General features: G+C 55.5%; 2 protein-coding genes across 5 annotated transcripts in view; one reads left to right on the top strand and one right to left on the bottom strand.

Annotated features, from left to right (window-relative positions):
• The first annotated feature begins 4,615 nt into the window (after nt 1-4,615).
• Nucleotides 4,616-19,869, top strand: Fgfr3 (fibroblast growth factor receptor 3). 4 transcript variants are annotated; one of them, XM_055623831.1, is made up of 18 exons: nt 4,616-4,757; nt 5,088-5,292; nt 10,287-10,556; nt 10,859-10,912; nt 12,573-12,742; nt 12,830-12,953; nt 13,035-13,225; nt 14,105-14,255; nt 15,527-15,717; nt 16,065-16,213; nt 16,450-16,571; nt 16,654-16,764; nt 16,843-17,033; nt 17,166-17,288; nt 17,369-17,439; nt 17,641-17,778; nt 17,930-18,035; nt 18,212-19,869. In XM_055623831.1, the coding sequence occupies exons 2-18, from the start codon at nt 5,190-5,192 to the stop codon at nt 18,356-18,358; spliced, it is 2,412 nt and encodes an 803-aa protein (XP_055479806.1). In that variant the 5' UTR covers nt 4,616-4,757; nt 5,088-5,189; the 3' UTR covers nt 18,359-19,869. The 4 variants fall into 4 exon arrangements, with proteins under 4 accessions (XP_055479806.1, XP_055479807.1, XP_055479808.1 ...); XM_055623832.1 differs by having other exon boundaries at nt 16,068-16,213; XM_055623833.1 differs by lacking the exon at nt 14,105-14,255 and adding an exon at nt 14,922-15,066.
• Nucleotides 19,870-22,076: 2,207 nt separating this feature from the next.
• The window catches only part of Letm1 (leucine zipper and EF-hand containing transmembrane protein 1), a 39,965-nt gene continuing 35,747 nt past the window's right edge, over nt 22,077-26,294 (bottom strand). The window contains exon 14 of the mRNA XM_055623899.1: nt 22,077-24,992. Within this exon, the coding sequence (XP_055479874.1) occupies nt 24,843-24,992 (150 nt within the window). The 3' untranslated portion in view covers nt 22,077-24,842. The remainder of the gene's footprint in view (nt 24,993-26,294) is intronic.

A 26,294-nucleotide genomic window follows, 5' to 3' on the forward strand; every position in this document is an offset into this window, starting at 1 on the left:
CCTCTGAGTCTCACCAGGCCTTGTGGGTGGGCTGGTTCTCTCCCTCAGGCTGATGGGGGGCCGCTTAGCCCAGGGTTGGTGGGGTCCTGACTGCTCTCAGGACTCCCTAAGCATTCTACTATTCCCAAACTCAGCTGAAACATCTCTGGTGACTGAGTACTAGGACAATGCCTCCTTATTCCCCATCTGTCAAATGGGGCTGCTGTGAGGGGCTACTAGGACTACTAACTTCACATTCTCCTGGCCACACAGGCACACACACACATGCACCCAAGCTGGCTGCTCTAAACTCTGGAGACTTGAGCTGGCTACTTGGTTGAAGGTCACATGTGGATGATGGGTGTGATGTCCAACCAGCAGAGGGGGACAGAGCAAGACTGCCATAGGTGATGCCAGGAGGGGCCAGTGGACTGAGAGGAAGGGGTGCCTCGCAATAGAGCCCCACTGGGGTGGAGGAGGAGGGCGTGGCAAGGTCTGCTGGGCCCTGGGGCCTAGATTCCTAGTTCTGCCGGAGCCTGCAGAGTTAGGACTTGTTTATTCTTGGCAGGGAGGCTAGGCGGGGGGGGGGGGGGGGGGGGCAAGGCCTTTTTTTAAAAAAAAAATAATAATAAAACATTCATTTAGAAGGCTCCCAAGGCGTGCTGAACTGCAAAAGGGTCCTGGAAAAAATGCTGAGAGGGTTTAAGTGTAAATGGACCCAAAACACCATAATTAAATTTCCCTTAAATTTACCAGAGTTTGGGGTCAAAGAAAAAATAAAACTTAGGGAAAATACACTTGAGGTTTCAGGCCAAGAGCTTAGGAAAATAGATTTCTGAACTGCTCAGCAGCTACTGGCCTGGCCCTGCCAGCCCCTTGAGCTGTCGAGGCCTTAACCCTCTCTGCTCAGCACTGCCCTATGCCTATGCTGCTCCCAGGGGTTTCCCAGGCACATTGGCTGCCCTTTGTCAACTCCTCCTGCTTTCTGCCAAGCTCTTCTATGCAAGGTAGCCCTACCCTTGCCCTGCATCTCTCCATAGCTCTGATCTCCATTCTTTCCTCACCCAGGCACATTTTCCAAACCAAAAGTTCGGGCTTGAGGTCTAGTGGTCTGAGTGAACCAAGGGGCAAGAAGGCCAGAAAGCTTGGTCTGGAATATCACAGCGTATCCAGGCTCCTGACAGTGCATGATTCATGTTATTGCCCTTTTTGCTCAACCTGCCAGGAAGCTCACAGCTAAAATTAAGGATCTTACATAGCAGCTAGTATTGACTGAAGGCTTTTGGAATATTTTCTCTTCTTGTTCATGCTCTTTAAAATTCCATTTCTGTTATAATGTGCAAATCAAATGTTCTTTTTATTTTAATCCTCAAAATCTGAGAATAAATTTGAAAGGCTTAAAATTACCCCTACACTTTCACAGCCACATCCCTATTCAAACTTGCTCGCTCTTTCTTCTTTTGGGGAGCTGGGTCAGGCCAGTCCTCTAAGAGGGAATCCTGAGTCCCTTCCCCACGGTGCTGCACTGGCTCCTGAGTTATCAGCACACAGTAATGATGTTTCCCAGTCGGTGGGAGACCGAGGACTCCTAGGAGGAGGCAGAGCAGCTCTGGGGTTCAGAAAGCCTTCGGCCCTTTCCGCCAGTAGAGAGCACTGGGGCTCAGCTTCCCTTCTCCTTTACTTAGTCTCATGGCAGCGGCCCCTGCTCGACCAGGTGACATCCCTGAGGGCAACCTTGGCAGGATCCCAGGGCTTCCCCTGCCTGGGTTCCAGGCCCATGTGGCCTATAGCAGCTGTCACATGCCAGGAGCTCTGTGCGGAAGAGGTGAGTTGTGAATCCAGGTCGGTCCAGGAAAGCCCTGATGCCATTTTCCCAGCCTCAGCCCTGGCCTGGCTGCGGAGGTCAGGGAAGGGCCCCTCCACAGTCTCTCTCCTTGTTGGTCAGCAGCATAAGCCCCAGAAAGCTGAGGCCACCGAGCTGAGTCCCTGAGCGGTCCCTGGTGTGCCTGACTTGGCCTCTGCCCTCCTCGACTCACGTTCACTGACTCATGCTCATCCGTTTGTGTGAGCTTTAGAAAGCTGGTGGGGCTCGGGAGGTGGGCAAAGGGGTTTTATCATCAGGAGACCCTCCCTATCATCAGCACTAGCTGTTGGCCAGCTACAATCCTTGTCCCCTGCCATGGGCCAAAGAGAACCACCTCCTCAGAGCCTGGTAATAGCAGCAGCCTGGAGTTCAGCTGAGGGGAGTGGGATAAAATGGTGGATAAGTCAGAGACAGCAGTATGGAGATTTAAGGGTTGGCACCATCATGGCACAGACATGGTGGGCTCAGCCACATCTTGTGAAAGTCTCTAAGAAGCAGGTGGACTCCTGCTGAGCCAACTGACCTGGGGAGAATGATTTCATGTAAGAAAATCACACTGACAACAGATGATGCCTTCCAGAAATTATGTCCTGGTATCAAGGGTAAGGTGACGTGAGTGCAGCTACTTTGAGACCAACTCCCACAGAATCAGTGGAGTCTCGAAAACTCTGTGCCCCTTTGATCTAAGGGCCACCAGACAGTGGCAGCCATGTTGGAGAGTCTGTAACCACCAGGCCATGTCAGGATGTGCATGTGTCAAAGAAACTGTCAGCTGTGCAGTGGGCAGAAGGCAGCTCCCCCAAAGGTGGGTCTGTGTGCTGCCTTCTGGGATCTATGAATGGGATCTTATTTGGAAAGAGTCTTGCAAGCATAACGGTGGGAATAAGTCTGAGGTGAGGTCATCCCACACATTATGGACAGCCCTGAATCCAACCACAAGTGTCCTTATGAGAGATGGGAGACATGGGAGAGATGACACAGAAGCCGTGTGAAGGTGCCCAGAGTGAGACGGCCGTCAGTCAAGGATGGACACCTGGAGGCTCCAGAGCTGTAATAGGCAGGAGAAGACTCCTCAGGGCCCACAGACAGCCCATCCTGACCTCAGACTTCTATTGTCCTGAATTGTGACGGTAAATTTAAGACAACGGGATTTTAATCTGGCAGTAGGCTCAGGACAGGAATACAAGTTGTGAACCCCACACAGGTAGTTTTCTGGGAGGGGGGCCAAGTCCCCCACACTACTGAAGTTGAGCAGGGGTCCACAAGAGCTGGCCAATGTCAGGCCACAGAGTTGGGGAAGGAGCCGAAGAGTAGAAGTACCCTGCCTGGAGTCCTCTTTTCTGCACGTTACCCATTGGCCAAATCTACTCGGAAGATGGAATGTAAGGTAGCCTGGGCGATATGGTCTGTTGGGCCATGGGGCTCAGAGAACTGCCAGCACTCCTCTGGGAGTCTGACTCGATGTCTCCACCAAGGAGTTCATCCCAGAAATAAAGTACCGCTGTTCAGACGGATGCTCAGCTCCTAGTTGGTACCGGGTGTGGAGGGCTCTGGTAAACTGTCCAGAAGGGGGTGGACTGAGGGGTCAGAGCTCACATTCTGGTTGATTTAATTTAACTGCCAGTAGATTAGGAGAGAACCTCCGCTATGACCCCCTGTGGGGACTGGATTCTAGACAGTGTTCAGGGAGGTGTGCTTGGCTAAAGAAGGCAACACAAGAGACAGTAGGTAGAGTTCAAGCTACACACAGCCAGACTGGGCAGAAGCATTGAGCCAAGACCCCACCTATCTGGCTCCCATAGGCCTCTGACCTTGTGGAGCTTGGTTGAAAGCGAGACTAGATCGTCTGTCTTCTAAGGGTAGATTCAGAAGCCACCAGCGTGGTGGGTGCTGTTTGTAAGGCAGCCCTTACGGCTTGCCAGCATGACGGGGTGGCGAGGCTGATCCTCCAGGAACCAGCTGTCAGTATGACACTCCCCAGATGGTGTGTGTCCCCAGGATGGATGTGGAACGCTAGGACCTCCACAGGCTGGAGTTCAGGCAGCCCTAGAGCAGGGCAGGCTCCTCCACCTGGTATCCGCAGCTCTTGTTATTCCGAGGCTGCGCAGTAAGTTACTTTCAAATTTGTGTCTTCCGGGGGAACTGTGGACATCACCCCCTGAGCAGGACACTCAGCAGCTGAGCTCGCCCGGGCCACTGGCTGGTTAGATAAATATAGCAGCAGAGCAGCGTGCCCTCCTTTTTCAGGGTGCAATCCCTGCAAAAAGTATTTACACAAGCTTCCACCGTGTAAACTTTGCTCCATCCTTTATCGCAAGGCCGCTTGCTTCCCAGGCGTTTGTTCTCCTGGAATGCTGTCAGGCTCTGCTCCTGAGGAACTACCGCTCTTTGCTCAGGGTCTGGTTCGCTGTGAAGCCACCCTAACACCTGGACCCCCACTGAGGTCACCCCCTAAGCCGCTGGGCACAGCCTTATCGCACGTAGGAGCGTGCTAGCAAAGACAGTCCTGAGCTCCGCTTTGCGTTGCTTGGAGGGGTCGAGTGTGCGACCCCGGCCTCGCCCGCCCCGCCCCAGCTGGGCTCCCACGCCCTCCGGGACCGCCCGGCGCCCCCGCCTGACCACGCCCCCTCGGGTCCCCCGCCCCTTGGCCGCCGGGGAAGGGGAGTGTCCGGGGCGTGGCGGGAGCAGGCCGTCCCCCCCCCCCCACCCCCACCGGCTGCTGCGCGCCGGGCAGCCCCAGTTCAGTGCACTGTGGCAGCGAGGGTGGCGGGAGCGGCTGGCGCCGTGCGGTCCGCTCCGGCGCAGGGACTCACCGGTGGGCGGCCGGCCGCTGGGACAGAGCTGACCCTGGGAGGGCGAGCCGGGAGCCGAAGCCGGACCTGAGCGTGCTGAGCTGGGCTCTAGCGGCCGCCAGGTGGGTGGGAAGGAGCCGGCTGGTCCTCGGAGGGGCCGGGCGGGCGCTAAGGCAGGCACGGCGCGCGGCGGGCTGGAACCGGAGCGGCCCGAGAGTGCCGCGACGCCCGGCTAGGCGCGGGCTTCCCGCTCTGGAAAGTTTGTGGCCGTTGCCGCCGTCCTGGGAGGGCTCTGCGGCAGCCCGGGAGGAGAGGAGGAGGGAGGGACCGCGGCTGGGAGGAGGCGCCCGGCGCCAGGCAGCCCGGGAGAGCTAGGAGGCGGCGGGCGGGGCGGCCGGGGTCCCCGTTGCCCTCCCGGGTAACTCGGGTAACTCGCTGGTCTCCTCCCGTAGACTCCGGAGCGGCGCCCTCCCGCCGGCGCCGGAGCCGGGCGTGGGGGGTGCAGCATGCCGGCGCGCGCCGCCTGAGGACGCCGCGGCCCCCGCTCCGGAGCCATGGTAGTCCTGGCCTGCGTGTTAGCGTTCTGCGTGGCGGCCGTGGCCGGAGCTACCTCCGAGCCTCCCGGCCCGGGACAGCGAGTTGTGCGGAGAGCAGCAGGTAAGGGCCGAGCCAAGGTATCGCTTTGGGCGAGGAGGGGCTGTCAGGTTGAGGAGCAGCACCGGGGTCAGGGCGCCCTGCGGTGTCCTCCGCCCCGCAGACGGCTGTCATCGTCCGCGGCGGTGTGGGGGGTGTCCGGAGTCGCAGAACCAGCGCCCAAGTGCGAGGCGCCGGGGGGACTTCCCACGATTCCCGTAGTCGTCTCTCGGGTCTGCGGGGGTGAAACCCCGGCTCAGTTCTTGCGCTGTCGCGGCCGAGGGGGGCTGGACGTCGGGGCTGGGTCGGAGCGTCCCGGGCAGAGCTCGGCTCTCGGTCTTCCACGTGACAAGGTGACAGCGTCCGGGCCGCCGCTCCCCTCTCACCCCGCAGGCGGCCCGAGGGGTCGGTTCCCAGCGACGCGCGCGGACCGCCCCGCAGGCCGCGCTCTGGGAGGCGAGCGGCGGTCGCCCCGGGGTCCTGGCTGGCCGCCGAAGTCCGCTGGGACGCCGAGTGTCGCCCGACGGGGCCGCAGCGCGTCCCGCGGCCGCCGGGAGGTAGGACGGCGCGCGGCCCCCGGCCGTGCCCGGTGGCAGCGTGGCAAAGCAGGGCAGCGGTCTGGCCGGAGGCCGCGCGCGGGGAGGCTCTCGCCCGGTAAGCTGTCGCCCCACCCGAGCTGAGGCCCGAACAGCCTCCTCTTTGTACCCCGGCGGCCACAGACCGCGCATTGATGGCGGCGCGGCCTCTCGGGGAGGTGCGAGCGCGGCGGGCGCAGCGGGAGGAGGCAGATGGCGGCGTGCCCCTCCCGGCGCCCCCGCGCCCTTTTCTCCTTCAGCGGCTGCAGCCTCCCGAAACAATGTTTTATGAATGAAAGTGGGCCGGGAGCTTGAATGTGCGTGTCTTTCAGCGGCGTGACAGAGGCGGTCGGGAGGTCAGCGCGCGCTTTTAGCGCCTGTTAGGATAGCCCGGCTCCCCGGACGCCGAATGGGACCGCATTAGCATGTGCATTCAGATGAAGATATTACTTGAGTCGGGTGTCAGTGAGCTCGAGCGAGGGCGGTGGGGTGGGGTGCACGCCCTCTCCGTGCCTCCAGGCGCGCCCCTGCTGCGGGAACCCGAAGCTGGGGTGGGCGGCCGGGGCTCGGTGGGATGTGCGCCCGCCCCTCGCTTCTGCGTTGGAACTGGTGAGACAGGGAATTGATAGGCCAATAAACTTAATCCGGTTCCTTAACGAGACGGGCCGGGTAGTAAAAATACAAAGACTTAGTGAAGTTTACAGAGGTCCGGGCTGGCGCTTTCCCCGGGAACATAAATTACCAAGCTGGAGCTGTCTGGGGTCAAGGGCTGTAGGGCGGGGCCGGGCCCCAGCCTAACCTGGCCACCTTTGGTGGCCCAGCTCTGGTAGTGCGCTCATGGGTGGGGTAACCCCTGGGGTAACCCACAGGGGAGCCAGAGGCTGACTCCCACTCCGTCCTGTAGTAAAAGGGAGGCAGGAGCCTGGCCGTCCACCATTTTGGGCGTTGCCTGTGTGGTTCCTCCCCACCTCCACCCCCCAGGTTGGACTTTGAGCCCTGCAGGCCCTCCAGGTGGTTCATTAACCTGGGCCTGTCTTAGACCCTGAAGCTTCAGATCCTATGCCGAGTCTAGAAGCCCCTTGCCTCCAGGCCTCAGGGTTCACTTGGGCCCGAAACTGGGACCTGCTGGGTCCTGGAGTCCCTCTTTTTGTGCAGTGGTACCTAGAAGAGAAATGAGTTCCCCGGGGGTGGGTTAGAGGGAAGATGAGGTCTTCGGGGAGAGGTGGCCTGCCAGGTTGAGTAATGACTGAGCTATGAGCGAAGTCACCTGGGATTTCGGCCTGCCTAGACTTGGGTGTCCTCCCGGAGCCTAAGTTTCCTCACCTGTCCTGCCAAAGAGGACTGGTAATGGCAGAGTTGTTTCGGGGATTAAACCAGATAATCCCCGGTAAACCCTCATTAGCCCGCCCAGCCTCTGGATTCTTCTCTTTCTTCCTAACTTACTTTCTTTATTGACTTTGGTGTGAAACTGCCGAAAGTGGAATGTCTCCTGTTGGGATGGTGGGGAGTGGGGAAGAGGAAGACAAGAGACCCTTGGTTGTGGGGCCCTTTCGGGCACCCTCCTTTTTTTTGGGCTACACTCCCGGCCGAGTCCACTACCAGAGCAGACGTTGCTCAGATCCACATTCTGGTCTTGCTTCGAAGTCAAAGTCCCTGGAGTCCCTTAGGGTGATCAAGCTCAGAAACAGGTCTGGTGTGCAGTTGTGTCTCAACAGTAGTGACCAGGACTGGGTATCAGGTCCCTCAGGCGGGGGGATACAGCCCCCCCAGTAGCTGGTCAGATATGGTCTGATGACATTGTTTGATTCAAGAGGCCCAGGCGGAGGTCCCCCTCCCTCATGCCCACACTTCTTTTTACAGGCCTCAGACACTTAACCACACCTTTCTGGACCTTAGATCTGCAGGTTGAGGTTTGCACATTGTGCCATAGTGGGGAAAACTGAGGCAATCTGGGAGACCCTAGGCTCGGCACAGTCTGACTTGGGACACAGTGTCTCATAGTCTGCACCAGTGAGAGAGTGGTACCCTGGTCCATGTCAGTATCATGTGGCAGTGGGGACAGGTGCAGTGGGGTTCATGCGGTGGGGACATTGCCCCATTAATGGGCACAATATCCATGCCTGTGTGTTGCTTTTGACTCTTTTGTTTGCTGGGGCCTAGGGAGTTGGCGTGCACTGGTGTGTTAGCTGGCGGCTGGTGACGTGGGAGCTCGGTTGGTCAGTGCTGAATAGGCTACTGCTGCCTCAGAATATGGTGTCCCATATTCCGTGACCATATTCTGGGTTGTTTGAAGTACCATCCTACACTGCCCTTCCCTTGTACCTGCCTGACTCATGACACAAGTTCCTCTAAGCCCTGTGAACCTGGGGCTGTTGCTATTGGTGGGCATGTTGTTGCCTGAGACCCCAAAGTCCAAGTGTCTGGCTTCTTCGAGCTTCTGGTGGACAAGATGGGTGGACAGGGCAAAGGTTAGCTCTGAGCTGACTGAGCCATTTCCCCTCACCACCCCATACCTACAGCCATCTGCCTCTCCAAGGTTCTGGCTTGAGGTCTGCTATGTCCTTTTCCAGTTCATTTTTGGATTAGGTTAAAGCAAATACTTACGTGAATGGCTTGACCTGTTGTCTTGGCCAGACCAAACCGGAACCAACTGGCTGTTGGCCTTTGGCCAAGGCCTGGGCTAAGGCTTTTGACCAGCCTGTTCTTGCTCTTCTGTGGGGGGAGAGTTCAAACAGCTTCCAGCAATGGGTGGTCCCCATAGGACATGGTGGCATGACTGGAGAGCTGGAAGTCGGGATAGAAGGCTCCTGACTGTAGGACCCTGTACTCAGGACCGCTGAAAGTTGTGGGGCTCCGAAGGACATGAGTTTTGTGGATGCTCTGGGGACATAATGGGTCCCTCTGGCTGTCGGAATTGTGATGGGCTTTGAGCCTGTGGGCCGACTCTGGGATGGACGGAATTCGGCCTGACTAAGGACTGGTGTGGCCAGAGTGGACAGCTGGGCCTCGAATCTAGGCCGTGCGACGGTGGAATGACAAGTGACATTATAGCCAGTCCAGCTGGATCTGAGGAAGGAGGTCTGCTCAGCAGGACCACCCACCCCTGTCCTGGGCCCCAAGCCCAGCTGCTCTGTGATGGGCATTGTCAGGCCCTGGCAGGGAGGCCTGGAGGAGACAGCCCAACTGGTGGGGTGTCCCTGAGGGTGAGGTCTTTGGGCCCCCTCCTGAGCTGGGCAGCACCTGGGCAGAGGAGAGGTGTATTACCTGTGCTGTCCAGTGGAGAAGCTATGCTACTCCAGTCTCTTAGTCCTCAGAGTGGGTGGCTTGCTCCCCTTGGCTCACAACGGCCACCACTCTTGACAGCACCCCCCAAACCTGGTTCTCATTAGTGAAGGGGTGGAGTTCCATGTCCTCAGCCACCCTGTTAACTCATGGGAGTCTCTTAGACCACTGACGAGACACAAGTGACCAGACTGGTGTCCTTGATGTATGTCCGCCCTATTTAGCTAACTGGCTGCTATTTGGAATGGGCATATAAGCTGCAAGGCACGGATTGTCCCTAGACTGAGGATCCTGGTATATTTAGGCTGCTAGTGGAGGTGCACAGCCCCTGGGAAAAGGAGCCCTTGTGGTTTACGCAAGCAGGGATGCCCACCTATGTTTTTGCATGACCTTCTGTGGTTTTCGCTCTTTTCATTTACCTTGATTTTGTTTTTTGAGACAGTCTCTCACTGAAGCCAGGCTGGCTTTGAGCATGAGGCAATCCTCCTGCCTCAGTCTTTTGAGTGTATGAGCCATCATACCCAGCTTTCTCTTTCTTGTTAAAGTGTGTTCTGTTCCTTGGCTCTCCACTCAAACTGCTTCAGAAGCCAAGATGAGGGTGGGGTGCTAAGAGGGCCCTGAAAGGGCTCCCTATTCCTTCTCTGCGCTTTGAGCCAAAGGCCAGCGAAGGACAGCCTGTCCCCAACCTGCTTTTGTGCCTCTCTGTGAGCTAAGGATTGATTTTACATTTCCAAATGGTAGCAGGATCAGAGGAAGAAGAATTGGTGTCTTTTTTCCTGGTGCTGGGAATGAATTTCAGGCATTCTGGGCAGGTGCTATACCACAGAGCTATCCCCCAACCTTCTTGGCCTGTTAAGATCTTCCAGTTAGTGGGAGGGCTGCTGTGTCTCTTCCCTAACATCTTACAGCTTCCTGCTACAGGGCAGAGCAGAAGCCTTACACCGACCATTGACAGAGCTGAGATACGCACCTGGGCTCTTAACTAAAACAGTTTCTCACCCCTGGTTTGAATATCGTCTGGCAGGACCCCAGACCCTAGGAGCACACCCCTCACTTGACCACCACAGCCTTTGCTAGTCTGTTTGTAAAGTAAATTGCTGGGCCTCCAGTATGCTCCTTTAGAGAACCTGTTAAATAGCTTTCTTTCCATTTTGTCCACAGAGGTTCCAGGGCCTGAACCTAGCCAGCAGGAGCAGGTGGCCTTTGGCAGTGGGGACACCGTGGAGCTGAGCTGCTATCCACCTGGAGGTACCCCCACAGGCCCCACTGTCTGGGCTAAGGATGGCGCCGTGCTGGTGGCCTCCCGCCGCATCGTGGTGGGGCCGCAGAGGCTGCAGGTGCTGAACGCCTCCCACGAGGATGCAGGGCTCTATAGCTACCAGCAGCGGCTCACTCAGCGTGTGCTGTGCCACTTCAGTGTGCGTGTGACAGGTAAGTACCTGGTGGGTCGGCTTGCCAAGTGTGGTGGGCGGCTTCGTGGTGAGGAAGGTCAGGGCAATCCCAGGGGCCAGCGTGGCTGCAGCGTCCCTGGCCCAAGTGTTGCTAGCTGGAGATAGGAGGAGGCATCCCCGAGTACATGCTCTCTGAATGAATGGCCTTGTGAAGCCAGAACCCCAAAGGCAGGGAATAGTGAGCCCTGAAGGTGGAGAGCAGTGGGGACCCCAAATAGGGAAAGAAGCAAGTCTCTGGATATGGGGTATCACAGAACCACTGCCCACTTGGAACTGTTGCAGATGCTCCGTCCTCAGGAGATGATGAAGATGGGGAGGACGTGGCTGAGGACACAGGTGAGAGGAGAGCCTGGGCACACTGGGCTGCTGAGGGCCGGGCTGCCTCCTTTCTGTAGACTTGATGGAGACACTACCACAGGTGGATAGACCGGAGTACAGTGCTCCAGGAGCGGTGAGGGGGTGGGGCTGGTCTGCAGGGAATTTGGTAGGGACTCTGGTGGGAAGGAGCGTCACGGGTGTGAGTATAGCCAGGCATGGAACTCAGGTTGCTGCTGGGGAGCAAGTAGACCCAGGGATTAGGGGCACCAGTGGCTGTTGGTTCAGGAGGCCAGGAGAAGGGGAGACTGGCTGGGCCTTGCTGAGGGGTGTCTCAGATGGGTCGTGTGTGTGTGTGTGTGTGTGTGTGTGTGTGTGTGTGTGTATGCAGGTGAGGGCCATCATGGTGGCTATAATTTGAGACTAGGCTGTGTGGACTGAGTACTTGGACCATCTGCAGAATTCTGGGACAGAGTAGACAAGGTGTTGAGAGGACTCAGACAAAATTTATGGGAAAACAGGAATGAGTCTTTTGGGTGTGTGGGGTCAAGAAGTGTGGGCGTAGGGACTTCTGTGAGATTGAGAGTGTGGAATCTACATGGAAGCAGGTTTGGAATTTGGGACTGAAGCCAACAAAGGCTACTGTCCTGATGAGTGTCTTGACTTCTTGTTTCCCTTTTCCCTTTGGCTACCAAGTTGTTAAGAGCAAAATTCCTAACCCACTCGCCCTATGGCTCCTGCCCTAGCCACATTGCCAGGGCCCCTGCTCTGAGTTTGCTTGCTTCTGTCTTCCTGACCTTTCCAGGCTCTGTTTGGTGTTTGTGCCCTATATGGGCTTTGCCCCACATGGCCTTAGGCTATGAGGTGACTAAAGGGTCGCCTTCTGGACCTTGCCTGGCAGTGGGCAATATTAAGTTACCATTGTCTCCTAGTGTGGCAGTCTCTGCCAAGGCTACTGGGAGCCTGGGAGGGCAGCTCAGCTTGGAGGGGCCCCTGGCGTCTGCACACTGTTCTCTCCTACCCTGAGCGCTGGCTCCTCCTCCCACAGGTACACACGGTCCTATGATGAGAACAGTGAGGTTGCTGCCTCCCTGTTTGTTTGTTTGTTTGTTTATTTATTTTCGAGGCCTGGTTTCTTTTTGTAGCTCTGGCTGTCCTGGAACTCACTCTGGACAGGGACCAGGCTGAACTCAAACTCAGAGATCCACCTGCCTCTGCTTCCTGCCTGTGACTGCCTCTCTATTTTATCCTGAATCCCTTCTGTGTCCCTCAGCTGCTTCATGAGTCCCAGCAGGCTGGCATCCTCCACCTAGCCCAGAGGAAGGAGGGAGCTCAGTGGAGGGGGGAAGCATGACCTAAGGGAGCCTGCCAGGCCCTGGGCACTGCAGAGGCTAGCTTGGTGGGATGACCTGGCCTAGCTGCCTCCCAGGATCTGCATCCTTTGGGTTCTCCCTTCTGGGGACCTGCACCTGTGGGCCTGCACCAAAGGTCAAGGAGAAGATATGTTCGAATCTGAGCGTAGGGCAGCTGTAAACACTTAGTGTCCAAGGCTTCAAGGAGCCTGTTGAGGCAGAGCAAGTGACTCTCAATACAGAAGGGGAAACAGGCTAGAGGGTGGGCAGGCAGGGGAGTTTTGGAAGAGTGCATTGATTACAGCTGTCATGGGCAATTCTGCCACCAGGGGCCCCTTACTGGACCCGACCGGAGCGAATGGATAAAAAACTGCTGGCTGTGCCAGCTGCGAACACTGTACGCTTCCGCTGCCCAGCTGCTGGCAATCCTACCCCCTCCATCTCCTGGCTGAAGAATGGCAAAGAATTCCGAGGGGAACATCGCATAGGGGGCATCAAGGTGGGTCTGGGAAAGGGGCCTGGAGGGGATATGGCCTTGACACGGGGTGTAGCCTGCATTCACTCACAGACTAAACTTTACCCGCAGCTTCGGCATCAGCAGTGGAGCCTGGTCATGGAGAGTGTGGTGCCCTCTGATCGTGGCAACTATACGTGCGTGGTAGAGAACAAGTTTGGCAGCATCCGGCAGACATACACCCTGGACGTGCTGGGTGAGGGCCAGGCCGGGTGGCTAAGGCAGGGTGTCCCTGGGTCCCTCGGCCCACTGCTCCTGACCTGGCTCCCTCTTGCAGAGCGCTCCCCACACCGGCCCATCCTGCAGGCTGGGCTGCCGGCCAACCAGACAGCCGTTCTGGGCAGCGACGTGGAGTTCCACTGCAAGGTGTATAGCGATGCGCAGCCGCACATCCAGTGGCTGAAGCACGTGGAGGTGAATGGCAGCAAGGTGGGCCCTGACGGCACGCCCTACGTCACTGTCCTCAAGGTGGGCTCCGCTGCCTTCTGGCGGGTGGGCAGGTGGGTCATCGGGGGCTGCCTTGGCTCTCGTTCGTAAGTCCCTCTTGGCTGAGGGAGATGTTGGATTTTAGGCCCAGGTGTTGCAGTTTCGGAGAAGGGACAGCAGAGTCCCAGTGCTCCAAGCAGGCTCTGTGTGACTTGTGCCCTGCCATGGGCACCTGTCTGCAACCAGGGCCAATCTTCTCTTGGGTGACAGTTATGGTGGCCCAGGGCAGGAGAATGACTGCCGAGTTAGTAATCTCTGGGCCCCAGGGGACTGGCTAGATAGTCCCCAGCTGGCCTGGATTGGCTGATGTTCTCTGCTTGCAGTGCTGCACTGGCCCTGTGCTGCCTTCCTGTGCCTGTAGCTTTGTTCCGTGGCCTTGGGTGGGGGCCACGGGAGTTGGGATTTTTCGACACTGGAAGGCCAGAGAGAAACAGCTCTTCAGAGACAAGGAGGTCTGGTGGTAGAGGGGACCAGGAACTGGCTGGAACAGGAATCTTGGCTGTTGAGAGAGATCACTGGGGTCCTGTCCAGTGTGCCTCTGACCGTGGGTGTGGCCATTCATGGGAATAAGCTAGTTGCCCTAGTATGACTCCCCGGCTAGGGGTTTAAAGGCTGTGGGTTCTCGTTCTCACTCTCTCTCTGTGTGTGAGTGAGTGTGTGTGTGGTGGTGGACATGGAGAAGATCTCTTTTTCTGAAACCACGTCTGCCACTGCCATGAAGTGCCTCCCCTCCAGGCAGCCTTCCAGGTGTTGCTGCCCAGCCCCCAGCCCATCCTTGGGGATCTCCCTTGCCCTGCCTCATCCACATACCCTTCTGAGCTGGCTCGGGGTGTGCCTGAGCCCAGTCTCTTGTCCCCGCAGTCCTGGATCAGTGAGAATGTGGAGGCAGACGCACGCCTCCGCCTGGCCAATGTGTCGGAGCGGGACGGGGGCGAGTACCTCTGTCGAGCCACCAATTTCATAGGCGTGGCTGAGAAGGCCTTTTGGCTGCGTGTTCACGGGCCCCAAGCAGGTAACGACTCTGTCCCACACCTGCCTGGCACGCTGAGCTCCAGCTCCAACGCCCCAGCCATGCACCTGCCTGCATGCCCTGCACGACCCCATCCTGCTTGATCCTGCCTGTGGCTCGCACTGAACTTGTGATGCCCCAGCAATACTGATAGCCCCCAGCTGACCACCCGCTTCAAAGCCCCCCGGGCCTGTGCTGTCCTTTTTCATCCCCCACTTGTGTACTTCTTAGAAGACCCTTAGAGCTTGCCAGGGCTGGAGTCCTGTGCTGCTTACGAGCATCAACTCATACCTGTCTCTGGCTGACTGATGCCTCTGGCTTCCCATCCGCACCTCTGCCTGCCTGTCTTTCCATCTGCACCACTGCCGTTTCTGCACTAACTGCATGCTGCCGTCGTGTGGCACCATGCTGCCCACCTGCCTGCTGCTCACACTGGGACAGAGGACTCGCCGCCGGTGGAGGGACTGGCTTCGGGCTCGGTGCCTCGGTGCAGGAGGCAGAAGGCCCTGGGCCCCCGTGTCTGTGGTGGGGCCATGGTGGTGGCTGAGGTTGTGGCGGCGGCGGCGGCGTTTTCCTTGCAGCCTGGCTGGATCATCTCCCCGTGGACTGCTGTGGTGCCCGAAGGGAGGTGCTGGCGCTGGCCTATCGCACTCTCTTCTTTCTTTGTAGACGGCAGGCGCTAACACCACCGACAAGGAACTAGAGGTTCTGTCCTTGCACAATGTCACCTTTGAGGATGCGGGGGAGTACACCTGCCTGGCGGGCAATTCTATCGGGTTTTCCCATCACTCTGCGTGGCTGGTGGTGCTGCCAGGTACTGGCTTCTGCTGCTGCTCACGGTGCACCTGTCCTCTTGGGGTGCTGGCTCAGGACATGCCAAGGCTGCCAGGGACTGCAAAGGGTTCCCTCAGGACTTAACTGTTCCCTGCTCTGTGAAACTTAGCCAGGCCTTGTGCTTGGTATGGGAACATTAACCCTACCCCATCTTGGTCCTTCATTCTCCAGCTGGGCCCCCACAGTCCTGCTCTGAGGCTCTGGCATCTCCTGGGCGCCTGGGTGGCGGTGTGGATGCTTCTGGTTCTGCTGGGCTTCTCTCCTGGGTGTGGCCCTTGCTGACATGTTTTTTTGACTATACTACCAAGCTGAGTGGGGGCTATAGGCCCCCCCATCTTCCAAGTATCCAGTTCCCTTTCCTCTCCTACTGATACCCGTGGTTCCACCTGGTGGGAAGTTCAAAAAGGCTGGATGAGGCCCCCAAATTTGTGTCTTTGCAGCTGAGGAGGAGCTGATGGAGGTTGGCGAGGCTGGCAGCGTGTATGCAGGCATCCTCAGCTACGTGGTGGGCTTCTTCCTCTTCATCCTGGTGGCGGCAGCGGTGGCGCTCTGCTGCCTGCGTAGTCCCCCAAAGAAGGGCCTGGGCTCGCCCACCGTGCACAAGGTCTCTCGCTTCCCGCTCAAGCGACAGGTAACAGAAAGTAGATACCAGGTTTTGAGCTCCCTGTCCTGCTTTGGCTCTCCTAGAGACCCAGCAGGGCCCAGGGCCTGCCCAGAATGTATTTCTTCGCAGTTTGGGTGGGCTGATCCCTCCCTACCTCTGATCTCCAAAAGGAGCCCGAGTTAGTCTGAGGCGCACAGTGATTTTTAGTAGTCACTGCTGTACAGAAGTGAGAGCAGCTAGCCAGCCCTTTTTTGGCCCCACGCCTTGTCTCACATCGACTTGACCTGCCATTTTTTGGGGGGCCACATCACCTCACCCCTTTTCCAATGCCCAGCCTACGTTGTGTGGTACCAACCTGTCTCTGATGACCCAAGCAGGTGTCCTTGGAGTCCAACTCCTCTATGAACTCCAACACACCCCTCGTGCGGATCGCCCGGCTGTCCTCAGGAGAAGGTCCTGTTCTGGCCAACGTTTCTGAACTTGAGCTGCCTGCCGACCCCAAGTGGGAGCTCTCCAGGACCCGGTCAGTGGTGGTGAGGGACAGTATATACTGTGAGGTTTAGTGTATGCCTGGTAGGGAATAGGCAGGGGCCTGTTGGAGGTACACCTGAGGCGGAGTGCCGGGAAAGATGTGTGTGGGGGGGTTACTCTTTGTCTTTGTGAGCAAATGCCCCTTAGAGCTTGTGGGATGTGTCGGTACATGACCACGAGGTTTGGCGGTTCTGGGCACACACTCATTGGCTGTGCTTCTGTGGCCAGGCTGACTCTTGGTAAGCCTCTTGGAGAAGGCTGCTTTGGCCAGGTTGTCATGGCAGAAGCTATTGGCATTGACAAGGACCGCACTGCCAAGCCTGTCACCGTGGCTGTGAAGATGCTGAAAGGTAAGGAGGAAGAGAAGTAGAAGGGGCATTTGAGGGCCGTGGGGCCATCAGTTGACGCCTCCCTCCCCCGTTCCCGGCACAGATGATGCCACTGACAAGGACCTGTCGGACCTGGTGTCTGAGATGGAGATGATGAAGATGATTGGCAAGCACAAGAACATCATCAACCTGCTGGGGGCCTGCACGCAGGGCGGTAGGTGCTGAGGGTGGGCGGCCTGGCACGGAAGGACCCCCGAGGCGCACAGCATGTCTGAGGCACCTGTGTTCCCAGGGCCCCTGTATGTGCTGGTGGAGTATGCAGCTAAGGGCAACCTACGAGAATTCCTGCGGGCACGGCGGCCCCCAGGCATGGACTACTCCTTTGATGCCTGCAGGCTGCCAGAAGAGCAGCTAACCTGCAAGGACCTAGTGTCCTGTGCCTACCAGGTGGCACGAGGCATGGAGTACCTGGCTTCTCAGAAGGTGAGGAGAAACAAGGCCCAGGCCAGGTGGGGCCTCTCTGGGTGAAAGAGTGGATGAAGAGCTTGCCTGGGCTGGGGAGGGGCTAGCTCTCTTTTTTTAAATTTTTTTTTTTTTTAAATCATGTCTCCTCAGTGTATTCACAGAGACTTGGCTGCCCGAAATGTGCTGGTGACAGAGGACAATGTGATGAAGATTGCAGACTTCGGCCTGGCCCGCGATGTGCACAACCTGGACTACTACAAGAAGACCACGAATGTGAGCCCTGGTCCTGTGTGGTTGGGGTGTGGGCCTCCATCAGGGGACACCTGAGTGCCAATGTCTCTTCCTCTGCCCAGGGTCGGCTACCTGTGAAGTGGATGGCACCGGAGGCCCTGTTTGACCGAGTCTACACCCACCAGAGTGATGTGTATGTGTCCCCATACTCAGTGGAGCTCTGTGGACAAACAGGATGCAAATTGCCCCTCTCAGAGTTTTCAGGGTCTTGGTCTTCTCATGGGGCCAACACCCCTGTCCTGGCCTCTCCCTTACTCTGGTGCCTTGCCCGTTGGTTGGGCTGCTGTAGCGATGGGCCAAGAGTAACAGGCCTTTTGTCCTCACTCCCTTGCAGCTGGTCTTTTGGGGTGCTTCTCTGGGAGATCTTCACGCTGGGGGGCTCACCGTACCCTGGCATCCCAGTGGAAGAGCTTTTCAAGCTATTGAAAGAGGGCCACCGCATGGACAAGCCTGCCAACTGCACACACGACCTGTGAGCAAAGCGTCTCGTGCTCATTCCTCTACGCAGTTTCTGGGGGTGGCAGGATTCCTACCCGGGCCCTTGGGATGAGCAGGGGACTGGTGGCCCGGGGTGAGGTCGGGATGGGCAGCAGGCCAGGGACCCACAGCTATGCTTGCCACAGGTACATGATCATGCGGGAATGTTGGCATGCAGTGCCTTCACAGAGGCCCACCTTCAAGCAGTTGGTAGAAGACTTAGACCGCATCCTCACTGTGACGTCGACTGACGTAAGTGCCACTCAGTCCTGGCCCCTCTGGCTGCTTTGCTTCCCTGGGGTGGTGCTCTTGGAGCTCCAGTAGTGGGACTGGCCTTCAGGGGCATGGCCTGAATACAGTTGGCCGTGGGATTGAAGAGGGTATACATGCTAAGGCACAGCAGTCCTGACAGCTCTGTTCACCAACAGGAGTACCTGGACCTGTCAGTGCCTTTTGAGCAGTACTCGCCAGGCGGCCAGGATACTCCTAGCTCCAGCTCCTCGGGGGATGATTCTGTGTTCACCCATGATCTGCTACCCTCAGGCCCACCCAGTAATGGGGGACCTCGGACGTGAAGGACCAACAGACCCACAGACCAAGCCCCAGGCAATGTTTACGCGGACCCTAGCCCGCCCTGCTACTGCTGGTGTACAGTGGACCCCAGCCAGCCCAGCGCAATGGGCCCAAAATAGACAGGACTTGTGTGTGTGTATCCTTGGCTCCTGAGGGCAGAGGCCCTTTGGGAACAACATGCACCGCTAAACAGTGATGACAGGACTGGTCAGGGCCAGGAGCACCAAGCGTAGAATGTAAGAGGGCCTACCCTGTGAAACCTTGGAGTCCTGGCTCCCTCACTCCCCACTGCCACCTTGCAGGAACCATCGCAGAGAGGGTTAGACTCCATGGCCAGGGAGGGCCTGGGCCTTGCTGGTGCCCCAAACTGAGCCTGCAGGGAAGCTCTGCCCTATGTGGCGGGCCTCTCTCCTACCTGGCACCTTGTGCCTGGGGGCGGGTCACAGATCTCCACCTCCAGGCCTTCTGCTTCCCACCCTGCCCCTCAGACTGAAATTACGGGTACCTGAAGGTGGGAGCCATAACTTCTATCAGAAAGGTTTATTCCAGAGGCAAATGTACATTTCTATAAATAGATGTTGTGTATGATATATTTACATACGTATATATAAGAATATCTATATGGAGGAAGGCAAAGCTGAGGCCCAGGGGAGCAAGGTACCCCATGGGGCTCACCGGCAAAATGGCAAGAGCAAGCCGAGAAGCATTAGGGGCTTTTCTGGCACTGCAGTTTTGTTTGTACCTGGACCTGTATATTTGTAAAGCTATTTATCATCCCTCAGCCCTGCCCCCACCCCAGGTTCACAGCCTTTAGCCCCGGGTATTGCAGAGATTTAAGTTGTAACTTATTAACAGCTGAGGATGTTTATGCTGAATTTAGGGTTGCTGAGAATGTGCATGTGGCCCACAGCAAGGCTGGAGGTGGCCCTTCGAGGCTCGAGTGGCCCTCATAGTTAGAGGTGGCCCTGTCGAGCAGTTTTCATTGCTTTTGGCCCTCTTTTGTGGGGGCTAGGTTTATAGAGGAACTTGTCTTGAGGAGATTTTTGTTTTTAATTGCGAGGTGAGCTGGTGTTTTTCATACAGATTATTCTAATTGCTATGTATTCCAGGCAGGAGCCTGCGCCCAGGCAGTGGCGGCCCTGCGTGGAGGTTCAGATGTTAACAGGTGTTACAGGTTTATCTATCTATAATTTATTGAGTCTTCACAAGTTGTTTTGCTTTAGGCTTAACACTTCCTATGCAGAACTTCTAGACTTTTAGAGCCTAGACTGCTACTTTTCAAAGCTTGGGAGAAAGAGTGCTGAATGCAATATTGTTACTTTTTGTACTGTTACTGGGCTGTAGGCTTTGGTGGCTATCAACCATCAGCCTATTAGCCATCAGGGCCAGGACAGTGGCTCAGGGTGACTTTTCTTGGGGCCCAGCACATGGTTTGTCAGCCCACACTGGCAGATGGGGTTTTGTTAATGCAGCCAACTTTCCAAAAAATAAAGATAACTCCTTCTGATTTTCATGAGTGCCTCACTTTCTGTTCTGGGATTTGGGCAGTTGTACCTGCCTGTGGGGACAGGTTCTTAGGTTTGTCCCTAGAGGAAGTGGCTTAATAAACACATGAGGAATCAGAAGCCTCTGGTCCCTAGAGCAAGGTGCTGGTCTTAGGCTCCAAGGGGACTAATAATCTTGGCTTGCCCTAGGGTAAGGGCAGCTGAGTATGGGGTGTCTTCCTGTGGCCCAAAGTGGCAGGCAGAACTTTAGAGGTGCCAAGGACAGGATGCAAGAAAGTTGTGTCCACAGGAGGGGACCATGGTTTGTAGAGAAAGTGCTGTGGGTCTCTAGTTCCATGTCTGTCTTGACACGAGGGATCTCATGAGGACAGAAGGTGCTTGTGTGTGGGTAACTTCTGGGGAGAAGGCAGGTAGCCAAACCTCCCCTGGCTTAAGCAGTCTACACTACAGACATGGTACAGGTGGTTTCAAAGTTAAAGGTAAGCCTGCTCTACGTAGTTCCAGGACAATGTAGAGAGAACTCAAGTGTTCCTTCCTATCCATTCTGTCTGTCATACTTTCTAACCTTAGGAGAAGACCTGGGGGCTGAATGAACGTACCCTGGTTCCACCTCTTGGTAGGATCAGGCCCACCTTCTAGGTGAGGGGCTCTTTTTTTTTTTTTATAGCCAAGGTGACTGGAGTTCAGATTCTAGACTGAAATAGGAACTAGAATCTTCAGGGAGGTGCTGGGTTTTAGAGGAAGTTGTAGACCTGCCTCTGTTGTTTATCCATAGCTAACTAAGGGACATTAGACTGTTTCATGCCAGGGACTCAGAGCCATGTGGACACCTGATAGTGACCAGGCATCCTGTGTGCGCCCATGCAAGTGTGTAAGAATACAGCCTTACCCGTGAAACAGGCTTCACACTGAGCCTTTGTACCAGCCTGTAGCGCCCCCTAGTGCCATGCTGAGCCAAGTTTTATATGGCAACCTGCTTGGAGGCCCTTTCTCTGGTAGATCAGTTGCTTTCTGGGGACAGAGTGGTCCTAAGAAGAGGTCAGCCCACTCTTACCCATGATATTCCCATCGCCACCTTGGAAGAGCCAAAGGTTTGGGCCTTGAGTTGCACCACCAGGGTTTCCTTGGTGGCACTGTGAGAACACAGTGGCTTCATGCCACCTAACACTGGATTTGTCCTCAAATCTTAAAGTCTGGTTCCTTCTGCTGTGTCTAGTCTCCTTCAGAGGAATCTCTACCCTTTCAGATGTGGGTGGTGGTGATGGTGGACTGTTATCTGGCTTGCTCTGGCTAGCGTCACGGACAGGCTGGCTCCCAGGACGCTCTTGCTTATTATCATTAGCCTGTGGCTGGCCAGCATCCTGGGTTGGGGTTCTGAGGACCAGCAGCAAGAGCGCTCTCTGGGCTGGAGAGATGGCTCAGTCGTTTACTTACTCATTGCTGCTTCGGCAGAGGGCCTGGGTTTTTTTACCCAATACCTCATGATGGTCACAACTCTAACTCCAGTTTGAGGGGACATGATGACCTCTTCTGGTCTCATGGGTACCACATGGTGCACACACATACTTTCAGGCAAAACAAAATTCAAAACTACCTTCCCAAGATGGCTAGAAACTGACTTGTGTATGTCAAGTGTCCTGTTTTCCCGGTGGTCAGCCAGTCACACCCCAACTCCCTGGCACTAGAGCTCTTTGAAGAGTCACTTGGGGACTGGACTTGGCACTTACTGAGTCCACCTCATCTGAATATTAGCTTTGTGCTCAGTGGGCATGCTGTACGCTTGAATGGCTATCCTTACTCACCAACAGTTCCTACCCTTGCCCTGAGACTTGTATCTCAACATGATGGTGTCCTGGGCTCCGGGCAGCAGTCTCAGATCAGGGAATGAATTCCATACCTTTATCCCAACACCCAGACCCTCCTCCCAGCTAAGCCACCCCAAAGCAAGCACCAGGGTGGGGCTTGGGAAGCTGCCTCCACCAGGCCCACGGCCCTCTCCACGTCCCTGTAGATGGATCCTGGCCCTGGACTGAGTTGATTTGGTGTGGGTACAGGCCCTGTCTCCCCGGCACTCCTTTGCCAAGGTCCTATATTGCGGCTCATGACAGGCACAACGTGGGACTGTGAGGGGACTAGTCTTGGACCATCTCAGGCCCTGCTGCCTGGTTGTGTGTCAAGACTACCAACCCGGACAAACCATTACGCAGCAGACAAGTCATCAGTGGCACTTTATTCGGTCGCCTCCTTACAGTGGGTTGAGAGAAACCACCATGCTAGCCCCCCAGGGCCCTGGTCAGCCTGGAGTCGAAGAAGCCCTTGCTTACCAGCCTTCACAGAGCTGGGCTGTGTCACACGGTGAGGGTGCACAGGCCTCCTTGGGTAGGTCCCGCAAGGCCTGAGCCTGGAGCCAAGGCTTAAGCCCCCAAATGTGAGCTGGCACTCACTGAGGGGAGAGTGAAGCCCGTCTAAAATCTGAGCACACCTGGTGCCCACAGCAAAATCCTTAGTGTGTAGGTTAGGTTAGGGTAGTCTGAATTCCCACTTGATTTCTTTGCTGATCAGATTGCTTAGGGTTCAGAAGTATCACTTGGGGTTCTGACACATGGGAGATGTTTACACATGACCCAGCTGGAGGCTCTAGGACCAATGGAAGACAGACGAGAGTACAGAGCTTGCTCCCCTACCATGGTCCCAGAAGGCACAACCCAAGACCATGATGAGGATGGCTTTCCAGAACTGTAAAGTGCCCTTCACACTTAAGATGTTAATAGTCCCGAAAGGAGCCTAGACTTTAGGTGCTAACTTCCCAAATCCTGTGTGGGAAGCTGGTTCGGAGTGGAGAGAGGAACGCCAGACTCCCCCGTTAAAACTCTAGCTTCATTTAACAGACATTTCAGCTCCTGAAAACCAACTCTGGGCAAGTGCTGAGACGCAGAGCAGTGAAAGGCAGTCAGTTCTCAAATGCTCAGCTTGAGTACAGTTCTCAGTTCCGGATCTGCCATTTCTTTTTCTTTTGGAGGGTGGTGGTAGTTTAAGACAAGCTTTCCCTGTGACAGCCATCGCTGCCCTGGAACTCACTTTGTATACCATGCTGGTCTGGAATTGAAGAGATCTACCTGCCTCTATGGCCTCTCTCTGCCTCTGCTGGGAGTAAAGGTATGTGCTGTCGTCACTGGCCGGTGGAGCTGCCATTTCTAAACGTGACCCAGCTGTACTAAGTAAGGTCAGCGAACAAACAGATGTAGGGACAACTCCAAAAACCAAGATGGGCACTCAGGCTAGACCTTCTGGCACACACGTATGCTAAGGCCCTGTGTGGGAGGGTGGTGTGACCTGTGAGGGCGGAGTCCAGAGTAGAGGGTCATCAGGGAAATCTCAGTCAGCAACAGTCAAGAGTCATACAGTGAAGGATGAGGACAACAGGTGAACACAGGACAGGCTCCAGAATGCTGGTCAGAGGAGACACCCTCCACTGTGGGGACACATTTGGCAACTGCAATCTTGTCCTCAGAAGTATATACTGACAGCTAGAAGCAGACTGCCAGGATTCACAGATGTGACCGCGCATCCACTAGGCTCCTTCCACTGTTTCTCTGCACAGGTTCATGTGTAAGAATCATCTTGTTCCTGCCTAACCTCATATCCTTCCTTAACGGTCAAGAAAGATGTTTCAAGAAAGTGAGAATTCCATTCTAGTTGCTGCTTCTCTGTACATCTTCCAAATCCTGTCTGGAGTCAAGAAGGAGTTTTTTTGAACAGGGTCTTGCTATGTAGCCCAAACTGAACTCAGTCCAGTGCTTCTAGGATGTGCTTCTCGGTGGTGGTGAGACCACAGGATGCCCAGCCCTGGCCTGCCCAAGGAGCCATCTCCAAGAGAGAAAGGCTGCTGGCCACTGGACTCTGAGCTCCACGCGGAGGGGTGCCAATGAGCTGCTGACAGGCAGGGACACCATGCTGAGCTCTGTGGGACCACTCCCCAGGGGCAAGAGCACAGCCATGAGTGGTTTTGCTCATGGAGCCTGAGCCTGCAGCATGCTGAGATTCCCTTGTGAAGCCCCATCTTGGCCACTGTCCTGTAATAGGACTTATATTTTATGTTGAAAGCCACACAAAGCTTCAGGTATATTCAGGCTGCAGACATCAGTTCTATCTTCCAGACCTGTTCAGCAATACAGACTGCCTGATAGAAAAAAAGATTCATTTCCAAAGGCTTCTTCAGTGTGTGTCACTATGTTAGGAATTACTCATGAATTAGGCGGACGGTCATGTATGAAAATTCAGTACTAGTCAGTTAAAGAATGATTAGGTGGAAATCAATGGTAGATTGAGAAAGCTCCAGTCACCAGGCAGAATCCATACAGGACAGACACTGCTGTCAGGGACCTGTGCGTGGTTAAGACAACTGTGGAGGTGTGAGCAGACAGATCTATGTACACTGGTATTTAGGAATCCCAAGTCCTCAGACTGACTGCTGTCTTCAGCACGGAGAAGGCCGGCATTTGTGTTTGTCTAACTCCTAGCCCAAGGCCTCTGAGGACATGCAGGCATATCCACTTGGCTCCACACAGGTGCTGGGAGTCCAGGTGCTCCTCGATTTCTTCTCAAGGGATGGAGACTTGGTCAGAGCCTGAGCCAGTAAAGAAATGTCTTCCTACTGAGCCTGGCCAGAGCACTCTCTGAAGCTAGGGGTCAGTGTGGGGCTATGATCCTATTGGTAGCTGTACCCTTAACTCAAGGGTTAGGGCCATTTAGTACCACACCATGGCATGAGTCTAAGACCCAGAGGGCTCTAGGGCTCCAGCCTGACTGAATCTTCGTGGAATGATGAAAATTTAAAATTACTTGATTATGGAAGTTTCTGATTTATTCCAGACAAAATATTAGATTTGCCACTAAGAATCACCTCAAAGCAACCACTCTTGTGTCATCCCCACTGTGGTTGGTGTAGCATGATGATGGCAGACGCCGAAAGCAGGCAGCTCTAATTCTTCACTTCTGCAGCCTCTTTCTCAGCCTTCTCCTTGGCCTTTTCCTTCTCTTCCACCTTTTCCTCCTTCTCTAGTGTGGCCACAATTTCAGCCACCTGGGTGGTAGAGATCTGAATATCTTCTTTGTCCACTAAGTCAATTACCTACACACACAGGAGAGGGAAGACTTAGGAAGTGCCCACCACTGCCTTCATCTGCTTCCCTTAACAGCTCTGGGGAGAGAGGACTTGACGCCTCCTCTGAGCCATCTTCTTGGCTGGGCTCTGGCCATTTTGCTGCATGCTATGGATGTCTGGGTTCCTCCTGCTGCTCTGGTACTCAAGAGTCTCGGACCTCCAGGGGCCATAGACTTCACAGCAAGGTTGTGGCATCAATGCCCTATTCCAGCCAGCAGAGCCCTGCCACACTGCTAAAGGCCTAGGATCTGCCCTGAACATGGCTTTCCTGGTACAGCAAGGGGCGGGCATTGGGGTACCTTTGCTCCTGTGATGTTGACTGAGGGCAGAGCATGGAAAATGCTCAGCATGCATGTCTGATGGCACCTGTTTAAGAATGGAACTAAAGGTAATTACCTGGTGTCTCTGGCCATATGCAGAAAAAAGGCAAACTGGCCAGGTATGCTGAGAAGCATGAAGACAGCGTTAAGTTCTTTTCTCAAAAACATGACTTACAATTTAAGTAGCTCCATGACAATTTGCAGGCTGGATCCCAACTCAGGTCCTGTGGGCTGGCGTACCTGGAGCTTAGCCACTATCCCTACATGCTCTACCCTCTCAGTGTCCCTCAGGTCTCAGGGGGCCTCAAAACGGGTCCTAGCAGAGGTGTTTACTCTGTTTCCCCGAAACAATAAAAGGAATCATGCTGGAGTGTGCCTGTGGCAGGGCAGGGACTCATTTTGATATCTCACCAATATGTCTGTAACTTAATTCCAATGTGATTTCAAATGAGGGCAAAGGGCTGAGACACTTGGCCTGCAGACCTGACCTCTTGATACATTTAAAAGATTTTTTAAGGATTTACTTATTTTTATTATAGGCACTGGCGTTTTGCCTGCCTGCATGTCTGTGAAGGTATCAGATCCCATGGAGCTAGAGTTACAAACAGTTGTGAACTGCCATGTGGGGGTAGGAACTGAACCCCAGTCTTCTGTAAGGACAGCCGGTGCCCAGGCTGGAGAGATGGCTCAGAGGTTAAGAGCACTGGGTTCGATTCCCAGTACCCACATGGCAGCTCCCAACTGTCTGTAACTGCAAGATCTGACACCCTCACACAGACATACATGTAGGCAAAAAAACCAATGGACATAAAATAAAAATAAATAAGTAAAAACAAAACAAAACAAAACAAAAAACAGCCAGTGCCCTTAACCACTGGCTGAGCCACCATCCAGGACCCTCCTGAGAGTCTCAGGGCCCCTCCCCAAACCCCCGGCCCTCGAGCAGGAA

Source organism: Psammomys obesus, unplaced genomic scaffold (assembly GCF_907164565.1).
Source record: "Psammomys obesus unplaced genomic scaffold, mPsaObe1.curated_primary_1811, whole genome shotgun sequence".
NCBI classification, from domain to species: domain Eukaryota; kingdom Metazoa; phylum Chordata; class Mammalia; order Rodentia; family Muridae; genus Psammomys; species Psammomys obesus.